A 23263-nucleotide genomic window follows, 5' to 3' on the forward strand; every position below is an offset into this window, starting at 1 on the left:
TGGCCAGTGTTGAGACTCTGCTGATTTGTGTGTGAAAGGGTTGTAGAGGGAGCATGATGTGAGTCTGTCAGTCGTACACACTGAGCCTTGTTTGTTCCTAACACAATCTAAACATGTGTCTTTGGATGCACATGAGTGTGTCTGTATTTCTGAGCAAAAAAAACTGTTTTTTGTTTTGTGTTGGATAATGGACATGTAAGAAGCACCAGGCTGAGGCTAATAATCTTCTTGCAGTAATTTGGGATATTGATGAAAGAAGCATAGACACATGGTGAGCACTTTACCCAATAAGAATCTGAGTGTTACCGTGCAGAATGTGCTTTTTTAATTTCCTTGCATTACGTTTTGAAAATTGTTTTGAAAAGTTCTGTGACTTGGTATGTGGTCTGCTGGCTGCTGATAAATACTGCTTGAACTTGAAGTATGTTAATGACATTTGAGAATGTGGTTATTTAGCATATTATAGGGTATAAGCATATAAATTAATACTGGTAAATTAAATGTTTTGGGGTGAGGCACTGGCATGTATGTTAAGACTTGTCAGAGATTTATTGCAGCTTGTGTTCATGTTGTGGAGTTGCCATGGTGAGCGTTTCAGCTCTAGGCAAATACTTGGGGGACTTGATGTGACATTGGGAACCAGCAGTGTTATCCCCAGCTCTGTTACATATGTCTATAATAAAGATCTAAAAATGCTTAGTTGTGCGACCTGACAGCAAAATATTTAAGCAAAGGGCAATAAAATAAATGCTCGTGTAGACTAACACAGAAGTAATGTCACCTTGGAAACGAGTCCTTAAGTGCTGCACCTCACACAAGATGTCAGACAAAATGTCCTGTGACTGTACTCTGACACCATTGCCACCTCCAAGTGGATAATGAATAAAATAGCCCACATTAACGTACAAAGAAAACAATTTAAATAGGCCTGTACGATTCGGGGAAAAATATTAATCACGATTTCTTTCGCATAGAATTGATATCACGATTCTCTGCCACGATTGTTTTTACTGTTTATTGCACACATGAACCATGACAAAACAAAACAAATTGGCAGTACCAAACATAGATTTTTTTTTGGCACCTATAGCACATTGCGCATCACCACAAGCCTGTAAACATAGAGGCTTCAATGAATAAAGAAAATAAAGCGGCCATTTAAGTACAGTAGGCTACCAAAACTAGTGACATATAACACATTGAACTAAATATGGCCCTGATACAGGCTCTATCTGAACTCCTTGATCATGTCTTCACATAATTAAGACATGTCAATCAACATGCTGCAGCTACAGCTTCAGTCTCTAGAGAAATGGAGTTTGTCTTTAACTGCTTGCCTTTCATGTCTTCAGCTGTCCTATCAAAATAAAGGCCGAAAATGCCCCATTTTTAAATAAAAAAAAAAAGTCATTGAAGTCATTTAAAAATTAAGTCGCAAACGGGTGAATCGAGATTGCGATTTTATAACAATTAATCATGCAGGCCTAAATTTAAATACATTAGTTGGCTTTTATAGTGCAAAGAGGCATGGAATGTGTTACACTTGGTCACAAGCACTTACACATTACCTGAAACAATTCTTCATTTTAAGGCTGTAGGCTATCTAACTAACTAACTTAATCTTTGAATTTATCGTCAGTCTCAGAAAATGGTGCAAAATGACAATGAGACAAGGACGCTATCACATAGACACTGCTGAAAAAAAGCACATTGGAAATGTGGAAATAAAGAAAAAATTGCACAACTAAAAGCTTTTAATGAATCAATGAACTTTAGCTGGTAGCTTGTTTGTGCTTTGCCACAGCATTCTGTATAATAAATCATTTCACTGCACAAGTTAAACAATTTACAGTCGCAAGATTAACAGATTTACAGTATTCCATAAGGATATGACCCCCCAGTCCACCTGATCCACTTCCACAGCTCTGTCTTCACACCTCATGTCATATTAACTTGTCAAAATTCAGAAATGCTCAGATCAGATGCACTTAACAGCACAACATAGGTCCACAGTGAATACTTTGTTATGATAGTATTTAATCCATTTATTGCCACCAGAATGTGCAGTGGGACACATAAAGTAGTTAAGACCTGATGTGAGTGTGAGTAAAAAGATAGATGGATGACTGCCTCTAAATTTATAGAAAATTTCTATTATAGGATATACAATCCTCTATACCAGACTCAAACACTTTATACAACAAAACAAAAGGATATAAACAAATTTGAAGAACACTAATTTCATAAATCACATTAATTTCATGATTATAAATAAATAAGTTACATAAATTACAAACCAACTTTAAAATTTTACATTACATCTTTTGACAGACAAAATGTATCCAACCTTTTCTTGAAAGAGTTAACCGAAGGGGAACGCACAACTTCTTCTGGAAGCTAGTTCCATGCTTTTACCGCACAAAGTCTGAAGAATTTTTTTCTCTTTTCAGGCATGTTCTGGGGTAAAGTTTTAAAGAATTCCTTCTTAAATCATAAATATTACTCAAACAATGAAAGAGAGGCTCAACAGTTGCATCATATATTCCATTTACAAGCTTATACACCTCAAACATGTCTTCTCTGTATCTTCTGTATACAAGAGTCGGCTCTTCTCTGGACCTTTTCAATCATGTATGCGTTGTGGGACAGGGAGCAAGTGGAGGTTCTGGAGGACCGGAGTGATGTAGTCACGGGAGCGTAAATGGGTGAGCAGACGGGCAGCAGAGTTCTGGATGTATTGAAGTTTATTAATGTTTTGGATGATGAACCATATAGAATGCTATTGCAGTAATCAATTCTGGAAGTAATGAAGGCATGGATCAAGGTTTCGGGCAGCAGAGAATGTAAGTGATGGGCAGAGACGGGCAATGTTTTTGAGGTGGAAAAAGGCAGTTCTGGTGATTTGATTGACATGCTGTTCGAAGGTGAGATTGCTGTCAAAAATAACTCCAAAGTTGCAGATGTGTGGGGAGGGAGAAAGAGTGGAGTTGTCGATGGTGAGGCAGAAGTTGTGAGTTCTTTTGGTGAGGGATTTGGGACCGATGATGATCATGTCAGATTGGTCACATTTGAGTTTGAGGAAGTTGGTTTGCATCCATGATTTAATTTCACTGAGGCAGTTGGTCAGAGTGGAGTGAGTTGCAGTGGTGATTGATTTGATGGAGATGTAGAGCTGAACGTCATCAGGGTAGCAGTGGAAGCACAGACCATGACTGCATATGATGTTACCAAGAGGGAGCATGTAGAGGATGAACAGGAGAGGACCAAGCACCGAGCCCTGGCGGACGCCTTGGGACAGAGGAGCGGGGGGGTGGTGCAGTTGTTGATGTTGATAAACTGTTGTCTGTTGGTGAGATATGATCTGAGCCAGGAGAGGGCAGTACCAGTGATGTTGAGGAAGGAAACAAGGCGGGAGAGAAGATTGGTGTGGTTGATGGTGTCGAAGGCTGCAGTGAGGTCCAGGAGGATTAGGATGCTGAGGTGACCAGAATCACATGTCTGTGTGTGTGTCCAAAACACATGAGTTGCTGCATCCCTAGAACTAGAACCGGAACCGAATTTCAGGTATCGGTACCGGTAAAAATGAACAGCTAGACGAAAGAAGGGGACATGCCAAATCTTTACATGAGCCGCAGCCGAGTTCTTATAGTTGGATAAAGTTGTGGGGGAAAAAAATACTAGGAACCAAGCAAAAGGCCCTCTCTGAACAGGCACGTACTCCACACGGGCACTGCACTAGTGTACTAAACAGCCGGTACTATTTTGTGTTTCAGGAACTTCATCCAAAGAGATCTCTTCCTTAAAACTAAAGACTGACTGAGTTCCCCTGAGCTGTACCTCTGGACTGTTACCGACCTATGTACTGACAGGACCTGCAATCACTCTGTAGCCATGACTTTAAAAGTGGGACAATGACTCTGCAGTGACAGTGAGGTCACTGTAGAGCCAGATCAACAAGAAAAGATGCAGGCCGTTACTGTGCCTGGCCGATACAGTAACTGAGGTTAAAGCTGAGACCTGAGCAAGGCCGCAATTAGCTGATTGGTGAATGGAGACAAGAAAAAACACCAAAGCAGGGGTTGTTTTCTGGACCCCCGCCCCGGTCCGCACCTCACCAACCAGTTCTGTAATATCTGAGGATGTGTGGAAGGATGAGGAGGAAGAACCGGCAGAGAACGATGATGACTTTGTTAGCCAGATGGATGACAATGGCATCATTGGACTATCGGAAGCACTGGAGGATGTGGAGTTGGGGGAATCTTGTAGTGATTCAGATGCAGAATGCAATCCAAACTTTCACCCTGGACCCCTCACTCCAGAGGACGCAGACCCTAGTAGGCATGAGAGGGATACACCCGATGAGCTGAGTTACAACCTGAGTGAACATCTGTCCCACACCGAATCACCAGGAGAGGATGCACAAATGCTGTCACCATGTGAGTCTTTGATTGTGTTTCATCTCATTTCTTAACCTTGACTGAGGTATTTCCTAATGTTCCAGTTCCTGGACTAACACACTTAAAGGAGCATACCACTCGTTTTGCATGTTTTTTTTTTTTAAAGATAAACTTTTTATTATTTTTTTTTAACATACAGAACAGACAAATACAACTGAACAAGAACAATAATCCTCTCCCACCCCCCCCACCCTCTGCGGAAAACCAAAACAAACAAACAAACAAAAACCGAAATCACACCTTGCCTAGTCACTCTCCTCTAATTCTTGTGATGCGGAGGTCATAAGGACTGATACTTGTGCTGCTGCGTTTTTCCATAGGTCTATAGTCGATGTCTTGGCCTTGATAATCCTTGCTGTAGAGATCTCCAGCATAACTATGTCCAGAAAATACGGCAGCCACTGTTTTATACAAAGCGTGTGTGGGGGGAGCCAGCACTGAGCTATCATTTTCTTGGTCGAAGTTGATCTGGCTAGCCAAATTTTCTTCTGTCTCCCAAGTAGGTGTAATTTAGACTAATCATTAAGTAACAAAACAATCGGGTCAGTAGGAAGTAGACATCCTATCACATCAGATATTATTGAGGTTGTTTTATTCTCGTTTTGCATGTTTGAGCTCATTGACTACAAATTACTTGCATCACAGCTGACTATTTTGCAAACCACTTTGTGTTTTACTAGTTTGAATGCTATTACTACTATCAGTCTAAACATATGCAGTTTTTGTATCACAAGAAAAATCCTGACAACTGAGAAACTGGAAGTAGGGAAAGTTTTTTCCTGAAATTAATCTATTCTAAAAAATAGTTGCATATTACGTTTCTGTCAAATTGACCAATCATTTTAGCTGTAATCCAATATTTTCTTTAGTATTACATTAAAAGGTAGCGCTGTGCAGACCTTTTGTTGTGCAAATATTTGTATTGTATTTTAATTGTATTTCTAGTTTGTAGAGTCAACACAGCAGAGAAAGAGAAGAAAGACTCAATTCCTCAATGCAACATCATTATTCACATACAACATGTGAAAATATAAACTTAGCACAAAAAGTAAGGAAATTTGTGTTTGGTAGATTATTTTTCTGTGGTAACAATGCTTTTTGGCAATACATTTTATGCCATTGGAAAGCCTGTTTAGTTCCTTTTCAAATGGTGCCCCACTTGTAAGGCACATGCATTTGTGTGATGTGCAGCAGCGCTTAGTATGTGGGTTGTGCCCATGAAAAATTTGCCAAATCTTATTTTGCCATTGAATCGTTTGGTGTGTGGAAGAACCATACACAGCAACAACAGCCTGGCACCTCCTCCTCATGCTGGTCACACACTGCTGTGGGATGGCATCCCATTCTTTAACCAGCAGTCCTGACCTCAACCCCAAGGAACACTCGGGGGATCAGTTTGGGCGTGCTGTTCGTGCCAGAGTGACCAACACAACCACGTCGGCTGACTTGCGACAAATTCTGGTTGAAGAATGGGATGCCATCCCACAGCAGTGTGTGACCAAGCTGGTGACCAGCATGAGGAGGAGGTGCCAGGCTGTTGTGGCTGTTTATTGTTCTTCCACACGCTAGTGAGGCTCCTGTTTGTGAAATTTATAAATTGTTCAATTGCTAATATATGTCTTGTTTCTTCAGACTTCAATCATTCTATCCACCAAACAAGTCGGTGGCAGAATAAGCTGTTCTCAATGCTTCGGTTTACATGTAGGGACCCTCATTATGCTACCGTTTAAGTGTGGTGTTATTTTGAGCCTTGTTAGTGGTATAAAATAGTGATTTACCAAGTGCCCCGAAAGCTAGCGTTAGCAGGTAACCACCAGTTGTGCGGCAGGTTGTTTCAAACTAGAGACTCATTCGATTAGTATGAAAACAAATCCCAGAGAACGTTCGACTCCGTACACATATGTTATTAACCCCTAGGTTCATTTTGCACTGGAATTGTCCTTTAATAGCTAATGGTTATATAGTGAGACAAAATAAACCCCTGATATTTGCTTTAATAGATTACACAATTCAAGAAATTTTAAAGAACCTGTCTATTGATTTTCATATCATGCATAAATAAATGGACACCAATAGCTGCCTGGAACTGCAGGGAAAATGAATGCATTCAAGAGTTTTAGTCAAAGTACCATACATAATAATATGTTCCCCCTACAGTTGCCCTCCAGACATGGTTTAAGATATTTAAAAAATTTAAATCTGATGGGAATAATATTTTTAAATTAAATCTACTCCTTCTCAGTCATTGAAAAATCCAGATCTATAAATATGCAAATATAGTCCATTTTCCAAGTTTAATGATAGATGCAACATGTTTCCTACGTCACTGAAAAGCCCATATATTAGTGTATATGTGCTTGAAGCTTCAGGTTTCCACATCACACTGTAAGTTGCGTACTGGACCACGATGGGCCTCTTAACTTGTTGTGATTTAAGATGAGCACATAGACATTTTTCGCCTTTAGCAGATAATTGTAAAAACAGCCGTTTAGTCTCAAACATCATTCTGCACAGTGGAGGTCAAGTAACAATAAGCAAAACATATTTTTTAGTGAAGGGGGGTTTTAACAATGTTCTGAATATACGGTAAGCTAATGTCTTTTTTCATATAGTGCTTGGGCAATACCAGTAAAGCCCTTTAAATTTGAATCCTAGCTCACTAAAAGCTAGACGAGCTAGACTCTTTTGTTGTGGGAGTCAATGAATAGACGTTCCATCTCTCCATTTTTTGTTTTTCAGTTGAAGACTTGACTGGTAGCTTAAAAGCACGGACAGTGGATGAGGAGGTGAGGCAGAGGAAAGACGAGCAGGGGACAGAGTGCGTCCCTGAGTGGGACAAATACTTGGAAGGAGAGGAAGCAGGGAAGAGGATTGACCCGAAGAGAAAGAAAAATAACAACATTGGAACATCAAGAGAGCTTGGAACTACGAATGATTTGGCTGAGAGCTATATTGCCAAAGGAGATATTGAGAAGATCAGCTCTACGTTATCTTGTGGTGCTCGCCTTTTAGCCGTGGAACCCGCTACAGTCTCCAATCATCACTGCCAAATATCCCAGCCTGCCTCACCTGCCACAGCCCTCACTTTTCCCCTCCTTCGCCACTTCACTGCTGAGGAACTAGCGGCTGCTCCAGGGATTGACGCCGAAACCTTTCCAGAGATAAGCTTGACAGAAAGTCATCCAGAATCACACAGGAGCCAAACAAGCCTCAAGTCTAGTCCTCATCCTGATGTTAAGCTCAGGGCTTCTCTTCAGCCTGTGGCCATGTTTTCTGAAGAAGTTATGTCCAATCCTGACAGCGGAGTAAGTTATGAGCCTATAAAGGCATCAGATAAGTCAAATAAGTCTCATAAACAGCCTACTCCCTTACCAAGGAAGATTAGGCAGCTCTCTCCTGAAGAAACACATTCAAGGACGCGTTCCCTCAGCACAGCCAAGGCAGAATCCTTAAAATTCAAACAAAAGAACCCAAATCCTGACAGAGAGCCGAAGACACCCATAGCCAGGAATAACGCAGCTGAAGTGAATGAATCCAGGTGAGCCACATTCCCATAGCCATTTATGTTTTTATCACACCTTATGTTGTAGCGTTTTTTTATACTTCCTTCATACATCATGATTGTAGTTTATTTTTTTATTTTTTTTGTTTCATAAAAAGCACTCAAGATGACTTTAATTGTATTTTCAGAAAAGAGCCTCTAAGTTACCGCATACCAGACTTTTCCCAGGTGGAGCCCAGGGTCCGTTTCCCCAAAGGTGGTTACAAGCCCCCCAAGAGCAAACACTCTTTCAAGAGGGAGTCCCAGTCACCTGAGCCCCCCTTCCTGTTTAAATCCCCTGCTGACATTGTGAAAGAAGTCCTACTGAACACCACTGATAGATCTCCTGCCTCATCTGACTCTTACAAACCACCAACCAGTGCCCCCAACTCCACTGTGCCTCAGGAGTTCAGAGGCCACCAGCAGGCCACCACACTACTCGACCAACTACAGGTACTGGTAGGGAATAAAGGCCTTTTTATGGTTGTGCGTAGCCTGATGTGCACCTCTCGAAAAATGTAACACAGCGAAGCACGTCGCTCAGCCATGGCTTGGTAGCGTTGCATTTCTCCCGACTCATTTCCTGGTTCTCCTTCTCCATAAACAACTGCTAAAGATTTCCCACAGTGGTCAGAAAGCACAGGGGAGACACTTTGTTTCTCTCGCTATGATTCTAGAGTCGGTACTCTCTCCGGAGCTAATTGCCGTCACTCTCTCACTGATCCCTCGCTCTATCACCCACTCCCCACACACACGCACACACACACGCCGGCTCGACGCACACACCAGCGCACAAGTATAAACATCAGGCCACTTACGTAGGCTACGACGAAAGCTCTGCGTGGAGTCTACGCACAACTGTGAAACAGGCTTAAGAGTACATCTACGCTAAGCTGGCTGAATTTTAAAGAATGCTTTGGAAAACCTGTGTTTTTGCCAGCTGAAAACTAAGGTTTTTGAAAATGGTCGAGAGGTTGGATAAAGATTAAAACACTAGCCTCACGTTTAACATTAGGAAGCTTCCAAAGATTTTGGTAAACACTGATATAAGCCTGTTTGGCGAAATTGAAACACAGTATAGGAACCAGACTTTCTGTCCCACTTCCTAAAGAGGTTGGTTGGGATGCACAGTTTTGTTGTTTGAGGAGGGGTAAAAGAGATTATGACAATTTCCTATAAGAATTTTACAAAAACAACTTGAAAACACTATTGTGGATGCTTGTTGTTTTCACATGGACACTGCATTTTGAAATTAGTCAGCTTAGTGTGGATGTTGTCTGAAAAACATTACAAGCTCCCAGAAATAAATGATGCTGCACATTGACGATGGATCTTTGGATTCACTGCTAGGTTTGTCAAAATGTTCATGCTTTTTCACAATTTTTTAAAAAAAAATTCTTAAAATACTGATCATTTTTGTCTTTGGCCAAGTGTAGGTCTTTCTCTAAACGTGTGATAGCACAGGACGCAGGTTTTTGATAATTTGATAAACCATTGATTACGCGTGTTTAGTGTTACTTGATTATGAAAGAGCAGAAACATATTTTATGACTTCAAAATTTATCCTTGCACTTTTGTCTGGGAAACACCTCAGGGTGTAATGGCAGCCAGGTCAACACAGTGACAAATTCTGCATCTCACCTCTAGACACTAAAAACACTTTTGTTTACTGTTTTATTACTTGGTTTCATGCCTTTTACTTTTACTGCTGTATGGACGATGGTGCTAACTCAAGTTTTTTAGATTTGTGTTTTTTTTATTTTAATTTTTTTGTGCTTTTACACCATACACCTAAATTAGAAACCGCATAATAGACTCACAATTTAGGCTATTAGACACTATTTTACCAAATTTGAAACCAAATAGAAGATCCTAATTCTTGTACATTATTATTAGACAGCATTTTATCTAATTTGAAATCAAAATACAATGCTGTCAGATCCCAAATGTGTTACAGTAGACGCCATGCTACCAAATTGTAGACACCAGTTTTACCAACCTGGACATATAGCTTAATTAGACAGCAGGCTGTTACAATAAGAATGTAATGCCATATCGGGCATAGCCTTTAGTCAGACAAACCCTATGAGCTGAGAAGACAATACATGTATTTGGCCTTTATCTAAGTTTCACTTTCTTGTGTGTCATTTGTGGCTCATTAGAAGAAAACTCCTGTAAACTAGCCTAAGTCAAAGCACATCAGGTCACATCTGGTCGCTACACATCCCTTAAAGCCCATGTGTCCAAGTAAAGACACCAGACCGTGATGTAATTGTTGGCGTAAATCTGATGTGGTTAAACAGATTTGTCCCACACGGTAAAGGAATGTGGGCTATTACAGGTAGAAAATGAACATAGGCGACTGAAAAGGTTGTAGCCATAGACTGTCATTGATTGTAACCACAAGTGCAGGCTATATTTTCACCTTTCCGTCCCTGATCTAACGTTCTCTCTCTGTAGCACTACGACAGTATTTGTTGATGGCCTGTAGGCTATATATCCAACCAGGCCCCCACAAACAGCGCTCAGTCCAGCATCCAACATGAGCGTTTCTCTCACTGGGCAGCTAATATGCATTCAAAGTTATAGGCTAAAATGGTCTGGTTGGCTCGGTGGGTAGAGCGGGCGCACATACTGTATACTGCAAGGTTTATGCCTCGACCCAGAGCTCCAGGGTTCGAATCCGACCTGTGACAATTTCCTGCATGTCTACCCCTCTCTCTCCCCTTTCTCACCTAGCTGTCCTGTCAAATTAAAGGTGGAAAAGCCCCCCAAAAAAACTGTTATAGGCTAATTATTGACGCTGCAGATTCTGCTAATTCAGTGTTGGTTCATCGTCACGTCATGCGAACCTCTGACATCGCACATTATCTTTTTTATACATTTAAGAAATAGGCTATTGTTTATAGTCTATATAAGATCTGAATGTGCCCATTGAGCAGTATATCATTATAATTCCTGGCTCAAAGTAAAATTCAATGAGCTAATCCATTGCACTGGGCAGCTGAGTGGAATAAACACATGGCTCACAAGGAATGGAAGAAGAAAAGTATTGCGAGGGAACGCAATAGTAGTCCCCTTAAAAAAATCTCGCAGTGACCCTTCCGGGGGTCCGTACTATCTAAATCGAACAGGATCCCTAAAAGAATCTTTATAAAACATAAAAGGTTTTCCTATTTTCTTAAAATGTCCTAAGGGAAATTTCCTTAAGGAAATTGCAACTACTCACCTTGCTCATTCCCAGAGCCAGCTGTCCTTTTTACATTCCCCTTGTTTCTGTAGCAACCAAGTCAAACAACTAGACATCATGTACTGAGCTGGGAAGGCACACAGAAGTGAAGTTAAACTTCAAAGTTTGTTTATATTGAATACTGAAGAGACTTAAATTACTCTGTGGTACCAAAATAAATAATGATGATTAGACTTTCGTCATTCTGCTGCCTGATTTTATAAATATTTTAATAGGGATTATCAACCAGACGCGTAGTAATGCCCTTTCTTTTGAAGTCTTGGAAGGCGTAGGGATAGTTTTTTTGCCAGGTTATCAATATAACCCTTCCCTTGTGTGTTTTGGTCCATATTTCAGTATTACATTCTTAATGCTTTATTCGCAATCAGTCTTCTACACCAAGGCAGATACAAAGCTTGGATTTGAGACTTCTCTCTATACTACACAAGATTTTGATTAAAAGTGGGAAATGGAATAAGGTCTGCAGATCATTGACCTTGAGACAACACAATCTACTTTTTCCTCACTTATACTGTGATATAGTAATAATGTCTTTCAGGACGTGACTTTAGTTTTTTAAATAAATGTACTTCTAAAATTACAGTTCACTGTTTTTTTCTCCCTTTGCACCACCTACTCACTACTGCACAAGTCCCATGCTATGTTCATACTAGTCTTAGTATGATAATAGAGAGTCAATACATTTATTTTGCCATTTAGTTATTGAGAACGATGCTATATGTTCTCTGCACCCCACCAGTATAACATCTCTGCTGGCACGTTTCGAAAGTGGACCACTTTGTTTTAGAGCTGTCCATCATGTACACGAGTCACGACATAGCCAAAAGTATGCAGACACACATACATTACTCCAATATTCGATGTTGCACATCGTTCCAATACCATGGACATCAATTTGCTGCTGAAATTGCTTTCCACTAGATTCTGGAACCTGGCTGTAAGGATTTGCTCCCATTCAGCCACAACGGCATTATTGAGATGCAACACTGATAACTGTTGAGAACTGGCTCACAATAGGTGTCCCAGTTCACCCCAAAGCTGTCGGATGAGGTTGAGGTCATGGCTCTCTTCCACACCAAACTGGGAAAATCATTTCTTTACCTGTCTTTGGGCATCGTCATGTTGAACCAGTAAAGTGCCTAACTGTTGACACGCTGTCTGAAATGTTATTATATGCTGTTGCATCAAGATTTTGCTTCATTGGAATAAAGGGGCCCAAAAGAGAAAAATAATTTTTTTTTACTACTTCTCTGTTTATCTATGACAGACGTATAACTTATGAACAGAAGCTAAATCCTGCTCCATATTCTTTGCCCTCTCATTCCTTGCCTCCACTTTTTTGCCCAACTTCTCTCTCTTCCTTTTCTTTTTCATTCCTCTCTTTTTTTCTCGCCTCACATGGTCATCTTTCTTCCTCTCTCCCCTTCCTCTTACTTTCTTATTTCCTCTTGCTCTCCTTACACTGCAGGAGGACTACAACAGACTGCTGACTAAGTACGCTGAGGCAGAAAACACCATTGATCGCCTGCGTCTGGAAGCCAAGGTAGTTATTTTAGAAATCCTGCTATAATTTATCACAATTTAATGGTGTGCAAGAAGCCAGGGGGTTTTGAGAAACAGTACAGTACACACACATAGATTTATTTCTGGTCTCAATTTTAAATCACTAGAGCACCTCCAAGTTATGAGAAAGCTTCAAAATTATGATTCTTTTTTTTTTTTTTTCAAATATTTTATTACATTTTTCAATTATTTATCAAAACACGGATGTATAAATGGTTAACAAAAATACCTGATTCACTTCTACAATGCTGTGGCTTTCATTGAATAAAGGGGCAGCAGTGAAAGCACTATTATGTCTGTTTTAGCTTCCCACTAGTTTTATTTTGACAATTTATAATCCATCTCCTTCACATCTTATTTCTGATAGTTCTGTGAGAGGCATCGTGCAACAGCTTCTGTTTTATGTGCAAACACAGAGTTACTATGTGGAGAAGTGGAGGCTCTTCTATAGTCTGTACTGTAATATCTGACAACAAAAGACGCTGTCTGTAAGCACCATGTACAGTGCACACAAACGTCTAATCAGGACCAGAATAAAAGCCAGGCTGGTACAGAGTGTGCAGGATACTAGGAACCACCAGAAGGCTCTTTTTAAAAACAAAAAAAACCACAGTCCACATGACATGGCTAAACAAAACCGTCAACTGTGTGAATGTATATGTGCTGCATTGTATTGTATTGTCCTTGTCTTATTGTCCGTTGTCTCAAGGACCCCCTCGAAAATGAGATGCTTCATCTCAAGGGGTTATCCTCTTAAATAAACAATTTCAATTTCAACTGTAAGAAGGTCCTCTTGTGACCACACTCTTCTAGCCAATGACTATTATCCCTTTGTGTGTGTTTTCTGCATCTGGCCGGTACTATTTTAGCATTCATTAACATTCATTGGTGCAGCTCAAACATTATCCATCGATTGAGCAGATTGTAGGTTTCCTTCATTATGGGGCTTTTTTCAAATTTCAAATGGTTTATAAAAATAAAGTTAGTTAGTTAGTTATGTTTTATTTCGGTGTCATGCCAAACATTTTGGCCAATCCCACATGGGATTACAAGACACCACAAATTTACTTATTTAACAAACATCTTACTGTCGCATGTACAACTCATTCGGAGAAATACATGAATACAAATATATACATATACACATACACATATGTATATACACGTACACATATACCACACACAAACAACTAATTCTCATCTACACTTCATCTCGATAAAGAGCTTTTTCCTCTTCTCCCAAGCTTTATCTAGATAATTGGCTAATTTATGTTTCATATGTGAACAGCCATCTCAATCTTTGAGCATCATCCATATTTACCAAATCAATCTCTGCTTTTATCCTACAAAACAAAAAATCATGCTGTTCACAATAAAAAGGACAATAGAAAACAAAATGGAACTCATTTTCTATATCATTCAAACAACACATAGGACAGATCCGTTTTTCCTCTTCTACATTAACATATCGTCCTGTTTCAATAGTCAAAGGCAAAACACCAGATCTCACTTGAGCACATAAGGATCTTTTCCTTTTTGACAAATTATATACAATAGAATTCTCAGTGCCATATTCTGGTTTTATCATTACAAAAATACGCAATTTTGGCTTAGCCCATATATCGTCAGCCCACTGCTTTTTGTCTTTAGCAAACACCGATTCTTTAAACAAAGCCGAAGATGCTACTTTTTTGAATTTCAGATTCACATTCAGATATGTATCAGCTTGTTGTGTGTCTTTATTCCTCGACTTTATTTTTACAGGACAGATCTATAGAGAACCCACAGCCCAGGCCCAGACATTGTCAGCACATCACAGGCAGAGCAGTATGTCAGAACGAATGATGAGAAATCTCAGAAAAGTGGGATAAGAAAGAAATGAAGGAGGAGAGACAGGATGAGTGTTGAAGTTTAGTGTAGTAGCTCCTTTAAAGAATTACTGGCCCATTTCTCGTAGAGCAGCAATGCTCCACAATCAGCAGCAATTAAAATCAGCTTACTGGGATCTCTGCCTCTCTTCCATCTCCTTCACCACAACACTGAACCACCATCTGTCTCCCCCTCCCTCTGCTAGTATAACATCACACAGGCAGGTTGGGAGGAGCGGCTTCACACTGAAATCTCTTGTCAGACTATTTTTCAATTTTTTATGTTGTGTAAACTGAATGATTATTTTAAATAACTGTGTGTGTGTGTGTGTGTTTGTGTTTGTGTGTGTGTGTTTGTGTGTGTGTGTGTGTGTGTGTGGTGTGTGTGTGTGTGTGTGTGTGTGTGTGTGTGTGTGTGTGTGTGTGTGTGTGTGTGTGTGTGTGTGTGTGTGTGTGTGTGTGTGTGTGTGTGTGTGTGTGTGTGTGTGTAAGGGACTGTTGAGGTCAGTTTCGGGTCATTATGATTTATTGCTTTGAGGGGAGGGACATCCATTCATTTTCATTCAATTCTGAAAATTCTGTGCGTTTCCAGAGAGGGGAGGTGCGATATTTCTGCTTTGAAATGACCTGTTTGATGTTGTGCCTTTACAATTAAGACAGAAAGTGAAAGCAAAAGACTAGATAACACTAGATGGGGATGTCAGCTCTCTGTATGTTTAGCAAATCCATCTCAATCTGACGATCTCAAATTTTTCGAAGTAGTATGATTAGATTTTTTACCTAAATGTTCAGAGTGAGAAACTTGGCCCAAGTCATTTCTGGAATAAGGTACCCAGAATTGACCAGCAATCCAAAAATGTTCAAGTCTTGAAATGTGGCAGTAGTTGAAGTCACTGATCTCACCATTCTTGTGGAAAGGAAAATGTTGTGCCAGTAAACCACTAGTATATATGAACAGAAGTAACCACCTGGCTTGTCATATCTCCACCAGGTGAACCTGTACTCTGACCCACCAAAGCCCGGCTACTTGCAGTCAGGACCGAACCAGAACACTTTAAAGTTCATGATGCTGGATTTTCCCCAGGCTCAGAGAGCAGAGAACAACTCGGCCTCTCTTCATCCAAACGGACACAGCACTCATCAGAGTACATTCATCCTATTGAATATTTACCATTCACTGCTGTCATATACATCATTTCATATATCATATAAATCAATGAATCGGCTTTCCTTCAGCCATCCGAGTCACACTGCTAAGCTGTACAATTAAATATTGTCACTTAAATTTTCATCAATCTGCATATGCATAAAGAAAACTGGCTTTCATCTGTAATTTAGATGCTGCTAATGTTGCATCATTATGTACAACTCGCATGATATGACTCCTCTTTCTTTGCACCTGTCTGTCAAATGGACAGGAAGTCCATTGGTCTGTCCTTCCACAAGAAGCCCAGACCAGCAGGTGGGACAGCAACTGGCCAACATTCTCTACAATCAGGCCGACAAGTTCCTCCATCAGGTAAATCAGTGATGGAAATCTTTTCAGATTTGCTTGATGATGTGATAAAGAAATAAAGGTTTTGGTCTTCTTTATTCAGCTGCAGACTTTCGAGGGTCTCTTAAAGGGCAAAAAACTCAAACCTTTTGAACAGATGAAGGTAAGAACAACCAATCGCAGTTTAAATCGTCTAAAGGCCATATCCAAACGTCATATCCAAACTAATGAAGCCATACTCTACTTCAGGGCCTCTCGCAGCTTGCTGAGGGGCTCGACTCTTTAGAAAGGGGCTACCTGTTGGCAAGGGACGAGCACAAACTCCTGCTGCAGCGAGGGGCAGAAATTGGCCACTTTGACCCCGAACGGTGAGAGTCCAAGATAAAAAAACGTCATAGATTGCATTTCATATTCCGTACATATGTGCACTCAGTTGTTTTGGCTGTTTTCATTATGTTTGCGTGTGTATCAGGGAGCTGGAAGGGCTGATCTTTCAGTGTGGGCTGCGTATGGAGGATCTGAAGGAGCAGGTGGAACAGATGCAACAGGAGCAGCCCACCTGTGAGGCTCCTCCCTCTCCACCTCCTTACCCCACCCCTTCATCTGTCCCCTCTGAGGGGGGAGAAATTCTGACTTACCCACAGGTACCATCAAACAGCTCTGTCTGTATTAATGCACTCTGTCCTCGAACTGTACAGATCTATTTGGCTTTTTTACCTGTGCATGTAGTGTAAAACTCTATCGGCCGGCAGCCTGTCTCTGCATCCGTGCCACGAAGACTAGGGTAATTCTGAACAGAAATATAAAAGACGATCTGTATTTGTAAATGTTGTACACACCCATAGAGAAAATCCTGTAGAAAAAACAACAACTCTACTGTATGTACGGTTTTATTCCCTGAACTGAAATCTTGAAAGATACAGTGGATGTTACATGTTGGATTTGTTCTTGTCCAGTGGATCTCTTATTTCCATGATCAACCTTTAGAAGCAAGGGATGCTGTTTAATGCTGAAACAATTAGTCAATTTGTCATCAGCTTCTCAAATGAGGAGTTTCTGCTTTTCTCTGTATCATTGCAAGCTGAACATTTTTAAGTTTTGAGCTGTTGGTTGGAAAAAAACAATTCATTTCAAGACCTAGCCTTGGAAATTGTGTAGATTTAAACTTGTTTTTATTTAAAAAAATATATATATATATATATATATATATCTCTAATATTTAAAGAAATGTGTATATTCTATTATATGGACTAAACAATTATATGATAATTCATAAAAATAATTGTTAGTTGTAACCCTAAAGCTTGTAGTGGTGCTGATTTAAAATTTTCCATGTTGTCATCTGGATTTATTTGTTGTCTGATCAATAGACATTATTTCACTGAACAATAATAGTTTTGTGCTAAAAATAGTTGTAGTAGCATACAGCAGTGATTCCCACATTCCCTAATCTCAAAAAGGATAATTAAACTCAACAAAAGCAGTTGTCATCCCATTGGCGTTCACATAGTTTGACATTTTTTGGTTAATGGAGAACACACTCCTGCTATGAAATGACAGGATACATTCCCAGCCACATCAGATTTAATAAAATGATCCAACTTCATCTCCTTCCAGAGCCCACCTGTGCCTTTGCTGGTCGATCCAGGAAAGGCTGCAGCGGGGGAGGTGAGCTCAGCCAGTGAAGAAGAGGAAACTCTGAATTCTCTCTACCTCAAACCTCTGAATAACAAACACAGACATGCTGAACAAGACTTTGCCACACTAATGGATCAGTAAGTGTTGATGTTTGGGTTTTCAGTTCATTAAAAAAAAAAGTGAAGAAGAGTTAGCATCTGTACCTTTGCTGTCGAATGTTTTTTATCAATGTTAGACATTCTTGACCCATATACTTTACATTCCTTTGCTCACTGTCAAAAAGAGATCTGAATAATAAGGAGGCTGGACTTTTATTATATCATATCTTTCGTCCTTCCGTTTAGCTACCAAAGCTTTAAGGAACTTCCCAAACTTTTAGACCATAACCAGAGGTCCGCCTTAAGAAGTGATCTGCAGGCTGGGGATGAGGAGAAAGAGAGACAGGGTCACAGAACTGGAAACTTGGAAGTCCAGAAAGGTGTTCCACAGAGGTAAGTCTTCAAAGAAGCAGACTAGATGAGCTGTACTTTCATCAGCTGCTCAGTAATGTTTGTTCCTGTATTGGGCAACTGTGATGCATTGCTGTATCTGAGATTGTGTACTTTCCTGTGTAAGTGTAATTTTTGTTATATCTTGAATGTTAAAATAATACTGCTATTTCATACATTTTGATAGAATTAGAAATTAGACAGAAATATGATTCAAAACAGACACACGTTTAACACGCATTTAAAGGTATTTTTCTTTTTTTTGTGATCGAGTGTTTTTTTTTTTTTCTTTTCTTGAAGAGAGCAAGAAAAACACACACATCCATTATACAGATACTGAGAGTGCATAGGTTTAAACAATAGTTGATAACATTTTTGCCCACCGTAAAATACTTCTCTCACTCACGGCATGCACTCTAGACACTGAAAGCTCTACGGTGATTACATCAAGAAAAGTGTTTAGCCATTATACTGTATATGTGTAAGTGTGTGAGGAGGTTGCCAGCGGAGAGCCAGCATCGTTTTAGCTGCGGTTAGGCCTGCTAACAATACACGTTTAGTGGGATATAATATATTGAAAGTCATTCAATAGCATTTGTTGACGCTGAACACGGTACTACAGTTCCCAACACATCTGACAGTGTAGAGGACACAGGACTCCAAAATTCCGCCACATTGCTGCATTCCCAAAACATATGCACGAAAGAGCCTATTTTCTCATCGGCACAGAGGTCACATATTGAGGAGCGAATAATTCTCATTATGTGGTTTGGTTTGCCCCTACTTATTTAAAATACTGCGCAAAGCGTGAGGGGTGAGTGGTGTATTCCACCGTATGCCCTCACGGAGGACCTTAACTTAAGATACGGAAAGAAAGAGAACCCAGGCATGTTATATGTAGTTTGTAGGTCATTAAAGGCACGGAGACCATCATCATCAAAAACATATTTTAATATACTGTATGTATGCCTGTGTATTCTGGACGCCTTCTCTGCTTTACGCCACACAGTGAGAAGGAAGGAAATAATAGGCCCTAGGCATAGCTCGGAGCGTTGAAGTGGTATAGCATAATAAATCAAATCTTGTAGCCTGTGAGGTAAGGCGAGCCTCTCATCCACGGGCCTCCGTGAGTCCGGTGCGTTAGGGTTGAGCCACGTTGAGAGGGGACGAAGCACAAATGACCAGAAGTGTTCTCCTTTCCTTTGAATTTAAAGGCAATAATGCAGATTTCATCAATTGATTTGTAGCCAGACGTAGTACTAAATTCTCAGAAAGTCTCTAAAATGTGGGGAATATAGGAGGCTGCCTTATCCACAAACAGTATGTCATCCACGTACATTGCAATATGACGTTGAGTATCGTTGAATATGATCGGAGAGATGAGGGTGAGGGTGCTGCCTAATCATCTGTGCTAGGGGCTCTAACGAGAGGGCAAATAACAATGGCGAGAAAGGGCAACCTTGATGGCAGGAATGTGAAATGGGAAATTGAGTGGAGGTGTTATTCCTTGTAACAATCATAGCAGAAGGGTTACAGTAAAGCACTTTTGTCAATTTGATCAATTCAGAGCCAAAGCCAAACCGTTCCAGAACCATCCACAAGTAGTCCCATTCTAGCCAATCAAAAGCTTTCTCTGCGTCTAGAGATAAGATGGCACAGGGAGAGACGACGTCACCGGCAGCATGAATTATATAACGCAGCAGATGGCGCATGTTGTCTGACGCTAAGCATGTTTTAAAGGGGGGATAGAATGATTATATAGGGTATTTCACACTGTTCCTTAAGGTCTCCTAATGGGGTATGTAACATTGGTTGGGCTGAAAATGGCCAGGGTGCTATTTTTTTTTTTTGCCCTTATGCATCCCTGTGTAATGGCTCTATTTGGAACGACAGCTTTTCTTCCAAATATGGTATGCTCATGAATATTTAGATGAGCTGCGCGCTGACTGGTTGAGGAACCACTCACACAATACATTGGAGACGATACAGCAGGTCTCCTATTTCAGACACACACACACACACACACACACACTGCTGCCCTGCACACAGCGCACACACAAACACAGACACACACACACACACACCGCTGCACAGCGCACACACACAAACATGGACACACTGTCTGTTACATGTCCAGACATGCCCAGGCGCAAGCTGCAGCAGCTAAAACAGCTGAGACAAAATAAAGAGGTTTCGACACTTTCATTATAACTAGTGTTGTTGTAATGTTACTCTTGCAACATAAAAATACCTCCACCAAAGAATTAACTCACCCTGTAGCTAGTAAGCGCGGGGAAAGGAGAGTGAACACCTGCAAGCCTGTCTTCTGCGGCGCTGCGTTAGATCAACAACTCCCGCTCCATTGTCCGATGTACTCGTTCTAAACCCTTTTCTCTGGGCCAGTAGGCTATTCCGTTGTACAGTCGGGAACACTGCATTTACGACTGTGGTTAATTTTCAGTATCCTTGCAAAACCTCCAAGCTTTCTTCTTTTCTAAAGTACACAGCGCAGCTCGTGTGTGAGATCCTGACAGAACTCCAGCTCAGCAGGTCTGTGAAGGGGGAGAGGCCGACAGGGAAGGCAGCAAACCCAGCCGGCAGCCACCACCTGTCTCGGCAAATTGTGGAGCTTGTGAAGTCCGACACTGTCTTACCAAATTTGCAATTGGCTATCAATTTTCTTAAAACGGCCCATATTTGAGCTTTACATAGTTGATTTCTCGCATAAAAAAATTCTCCAGAAGTGAATTTTGTAATGGAATAGCAGAGATCTGCACGACCTAGATTTAGAAGACTAACTGACCTCAGATCAGTTAGTGGCCTATGTAAATTTTGGGGCGTTACAAAGATAGAAGATGGAGCCAAATGAGGAGGAATTGAGGATGATGTTCAGATTTGCCCGTTTTCAGCAGCAGTTTCAAATTGTGAGATTTGCAGAAGAAAGAGGTGTCAATGGGATTTTGAGGTTCTACTTAGGTCCTATTTACCCAACAAAGTGTCATTTTTCAACTATGACGTAAAATCGGTTTTGCATTCTATCACCCCTTTAATAAAGCCTGTCCGATCACTGTGAACTAGCTTGGTCATTTAAGATTCAACTTGGATGGCTAACATTTAAAGGTATTTTTAATTTAAAGGTATTTTAGCTAGTTTCAGTAGCTCCACTGGACTAAATTCTCTGTACTTGTCTGTTTTTTTTATTTGGGATCAATTTGTTATTATTTTTTAGCACCATTTATCATACAGACATACAGAACACATTCTGTACTTGTCTGTTGACAGAAAAGCCAAATCCTACTATCAGGACCCTCCTGTTCTCACCAGTTGTCCTTCATGCAGGGCCTCCAGCCAGTCCACCACGCTCCCCGTTCATCCTCACAGAGGCAGAAGGACGTTAGAGGTGGGAAAGTCCCACAGCAGCAGTCTGAGCAGTCTGGGAGAGATTACTTCATTGGAAAAGAGGAACTGCAGCAGAGTGCTCTCTCAGGTTTGTAAACTGCCAGGGTGAAATAACAGTCCTTATTTTTTGCCTAAAACGTAGTGTGATTACACAAAGAAAGCCTTTTAAAATGACAGTGTTGCATCTACATATAGAATATGTGATTTTCCATTACAGCGTATAGATAAATGTTGCATAATCTTTGTTCTGCGTTGTGTCCACCAGGACGGGATCATCTCTCCGGAGACGGACAGCGGGTTTGTCTGTTCGGAGAGCAGCCGTCTGACTCCGGCAGCAGCAGCTCATCTCCACCAGAGGGCTTCAGAGAGGTGAGGAAGACCAACACTGCTTCTGTGCCTCCAAACAAATTTACTGCACCATAAATTTGACCTCCTGTGCCATCCCCCACCCCTGTTACACACACACACACACACACACACACACACACACACACACACACACACACACACACACACACACACACACACACACACACACACACACACACACACACACACACACACACAGCATACTGATATCTAACCTTGCAACTCTAAAGCCCCCTATTCTCCTATTCTTCCATGCCGTGGCAGTGTTTCAGTGTCTCAGGAGGGGAACCCAGGGAAGCCTCAGATAGGGCCAGTCTCAGCACCGTCTCCTGCTTCTGCACCATCACGCAGCCGCATGTCTACGGAGCCCAGAAGGGCCTCCCAGCTCAGCCACGACATGCTGAGGAGAACCAGACAGGGGCAGAGGAGACGCACTTTCTCCTGCTCTCCACAGCGCCGCGTCGGTCAGACAGAACAAACCAGGGCCGACAGCGGAACCAGTGAGTTTGGGCTGGAGAGCGACAGCTGTGAGTCTCCAAATTCTGTCCATCAACTGGATTGTTGCTAATCATGTTGCCCTATTATTCTCTTACTATGTTATTACTCATATTCATTCAAGTGTTTTACTTCATTATATATTTAACTTGCTGTCTTCATCTATCTCTGCAGCTCACACTGCATCTGCAGACAGACAGAATGACCAGTACACGGAATCTGTCAATTCCCTCTACAACTCCAGCCCAAGCTCCTCCCCCGTTGCACGGAATCACCATGGCGATTCTCTCAAAGCACTGAGCTCTAGTCAGTCGGCCAATCGCAAGTGAGTATATGTAGCAGCAGCTGCTATGGCAATAACTGTGCAAACATGGCCAGGTTTATGTCTCTGTCTGCAGAGAAATTATTTCGGACGAATGAAATTAATATTTTCCTAAATTAATCTCGATTTGTTTACTCCTGCAAGTTTACCTTGTTACATCAAGCCGCACATCTCACGAAATGCTGAACCTTCCTTAATGTTTCGATCATCATATTCTTGAATGTATTTTATTACAGAATCGGCCGCTACTGATTATGGTTGCATATTAGGAGGTACTCTGTGATGTTTCCTGCATGGTGTGGTGTTTTATCACTTTTTTTTTTCAAAGAGTGTGTGTATGTTTGGACTGACAACTGCATGGATACATACTGGTGATTT

At 40.9% G+C, this 23263-nt stretch overlaps 1 protein-coding gene across 6 annotated transcripts in view; it reads left to right on the forward strand.

The window, feature by feature from the left end:
- The window catches only part of akna (AT-hook transcription factor), a 64043-nt gene that overhangs the window by 3514 nt on the left and 37266 nt on the right, over positions 1-23263 (forward strand). For 3 of the 6 annotated variants that reach the window (XM_039780581.1, XM_039780576.1, XM_039780577.1), the window contains 16 exons: positions 3774-4436; positions 7197-7995; positions 8148-8451; positions 12717-12791; positions 14576-14638; positions 15671-15824; positions 16098-16198; positions 16278-16337; positions 16424-16542; positions 16647-16818; positions 17792-17949; positions 18157-18303; positions 21583-21787; positions 21965-22068; positions 22333-22595; positions 22738-22888. In XM_039780581.1, the coding sequence (XP_039636515.1) occupies positions 4049-4436; positions 7197-7995; positions 8148-8451; positions 12717-12791; positions 14576-14638; positions 15671-15824; positions 16098-16198; positions 16278-16337; positions 16424-16542; positions 16647-16818; positions 17792-17949; positions 18157-18303; positions 21583-21787; positions 21965-22068; positions 22333-22595; positions 22738-22888 (3263 nt within the window). In that variant the 5' untranslated portion in view covers positions 3774-4048. The remainder of the gene's footprint in view (positions 1-3773; positions 4437-7196; positions 7996-8147; positions 8452-12716; positions 12792-14575; positions 14639-15670; positions 15825-16097; positions 16199-16277; positions 16338-16423; positions 16543-16646; positions 16819-17791; positions 17950-18156; positions 18304-21582; positions 21788-21964; positions 22069-22332; positions 22596-22737; positions 22889-23263) is intronic. The other 3 variants (XM_039780578.1, XM_039780579.1, XM_039780580.1) reach the window with 3 other exon arrangements.

Source organism: Perca fluviatilis, chromosome 17 (assembly GCF_010015445.1).
Source record: "Perca fluviatilis chromosome 17, GENO_Pfluv_1.0, whole genome shotgun sequence".
In the NCBI taxonomy this organism is placed as follows: Eukaryota; Metazoa; Chordata; class Actinopteri; order Perciformes; family Percidae; genus Perca; species Perca fluviatilis.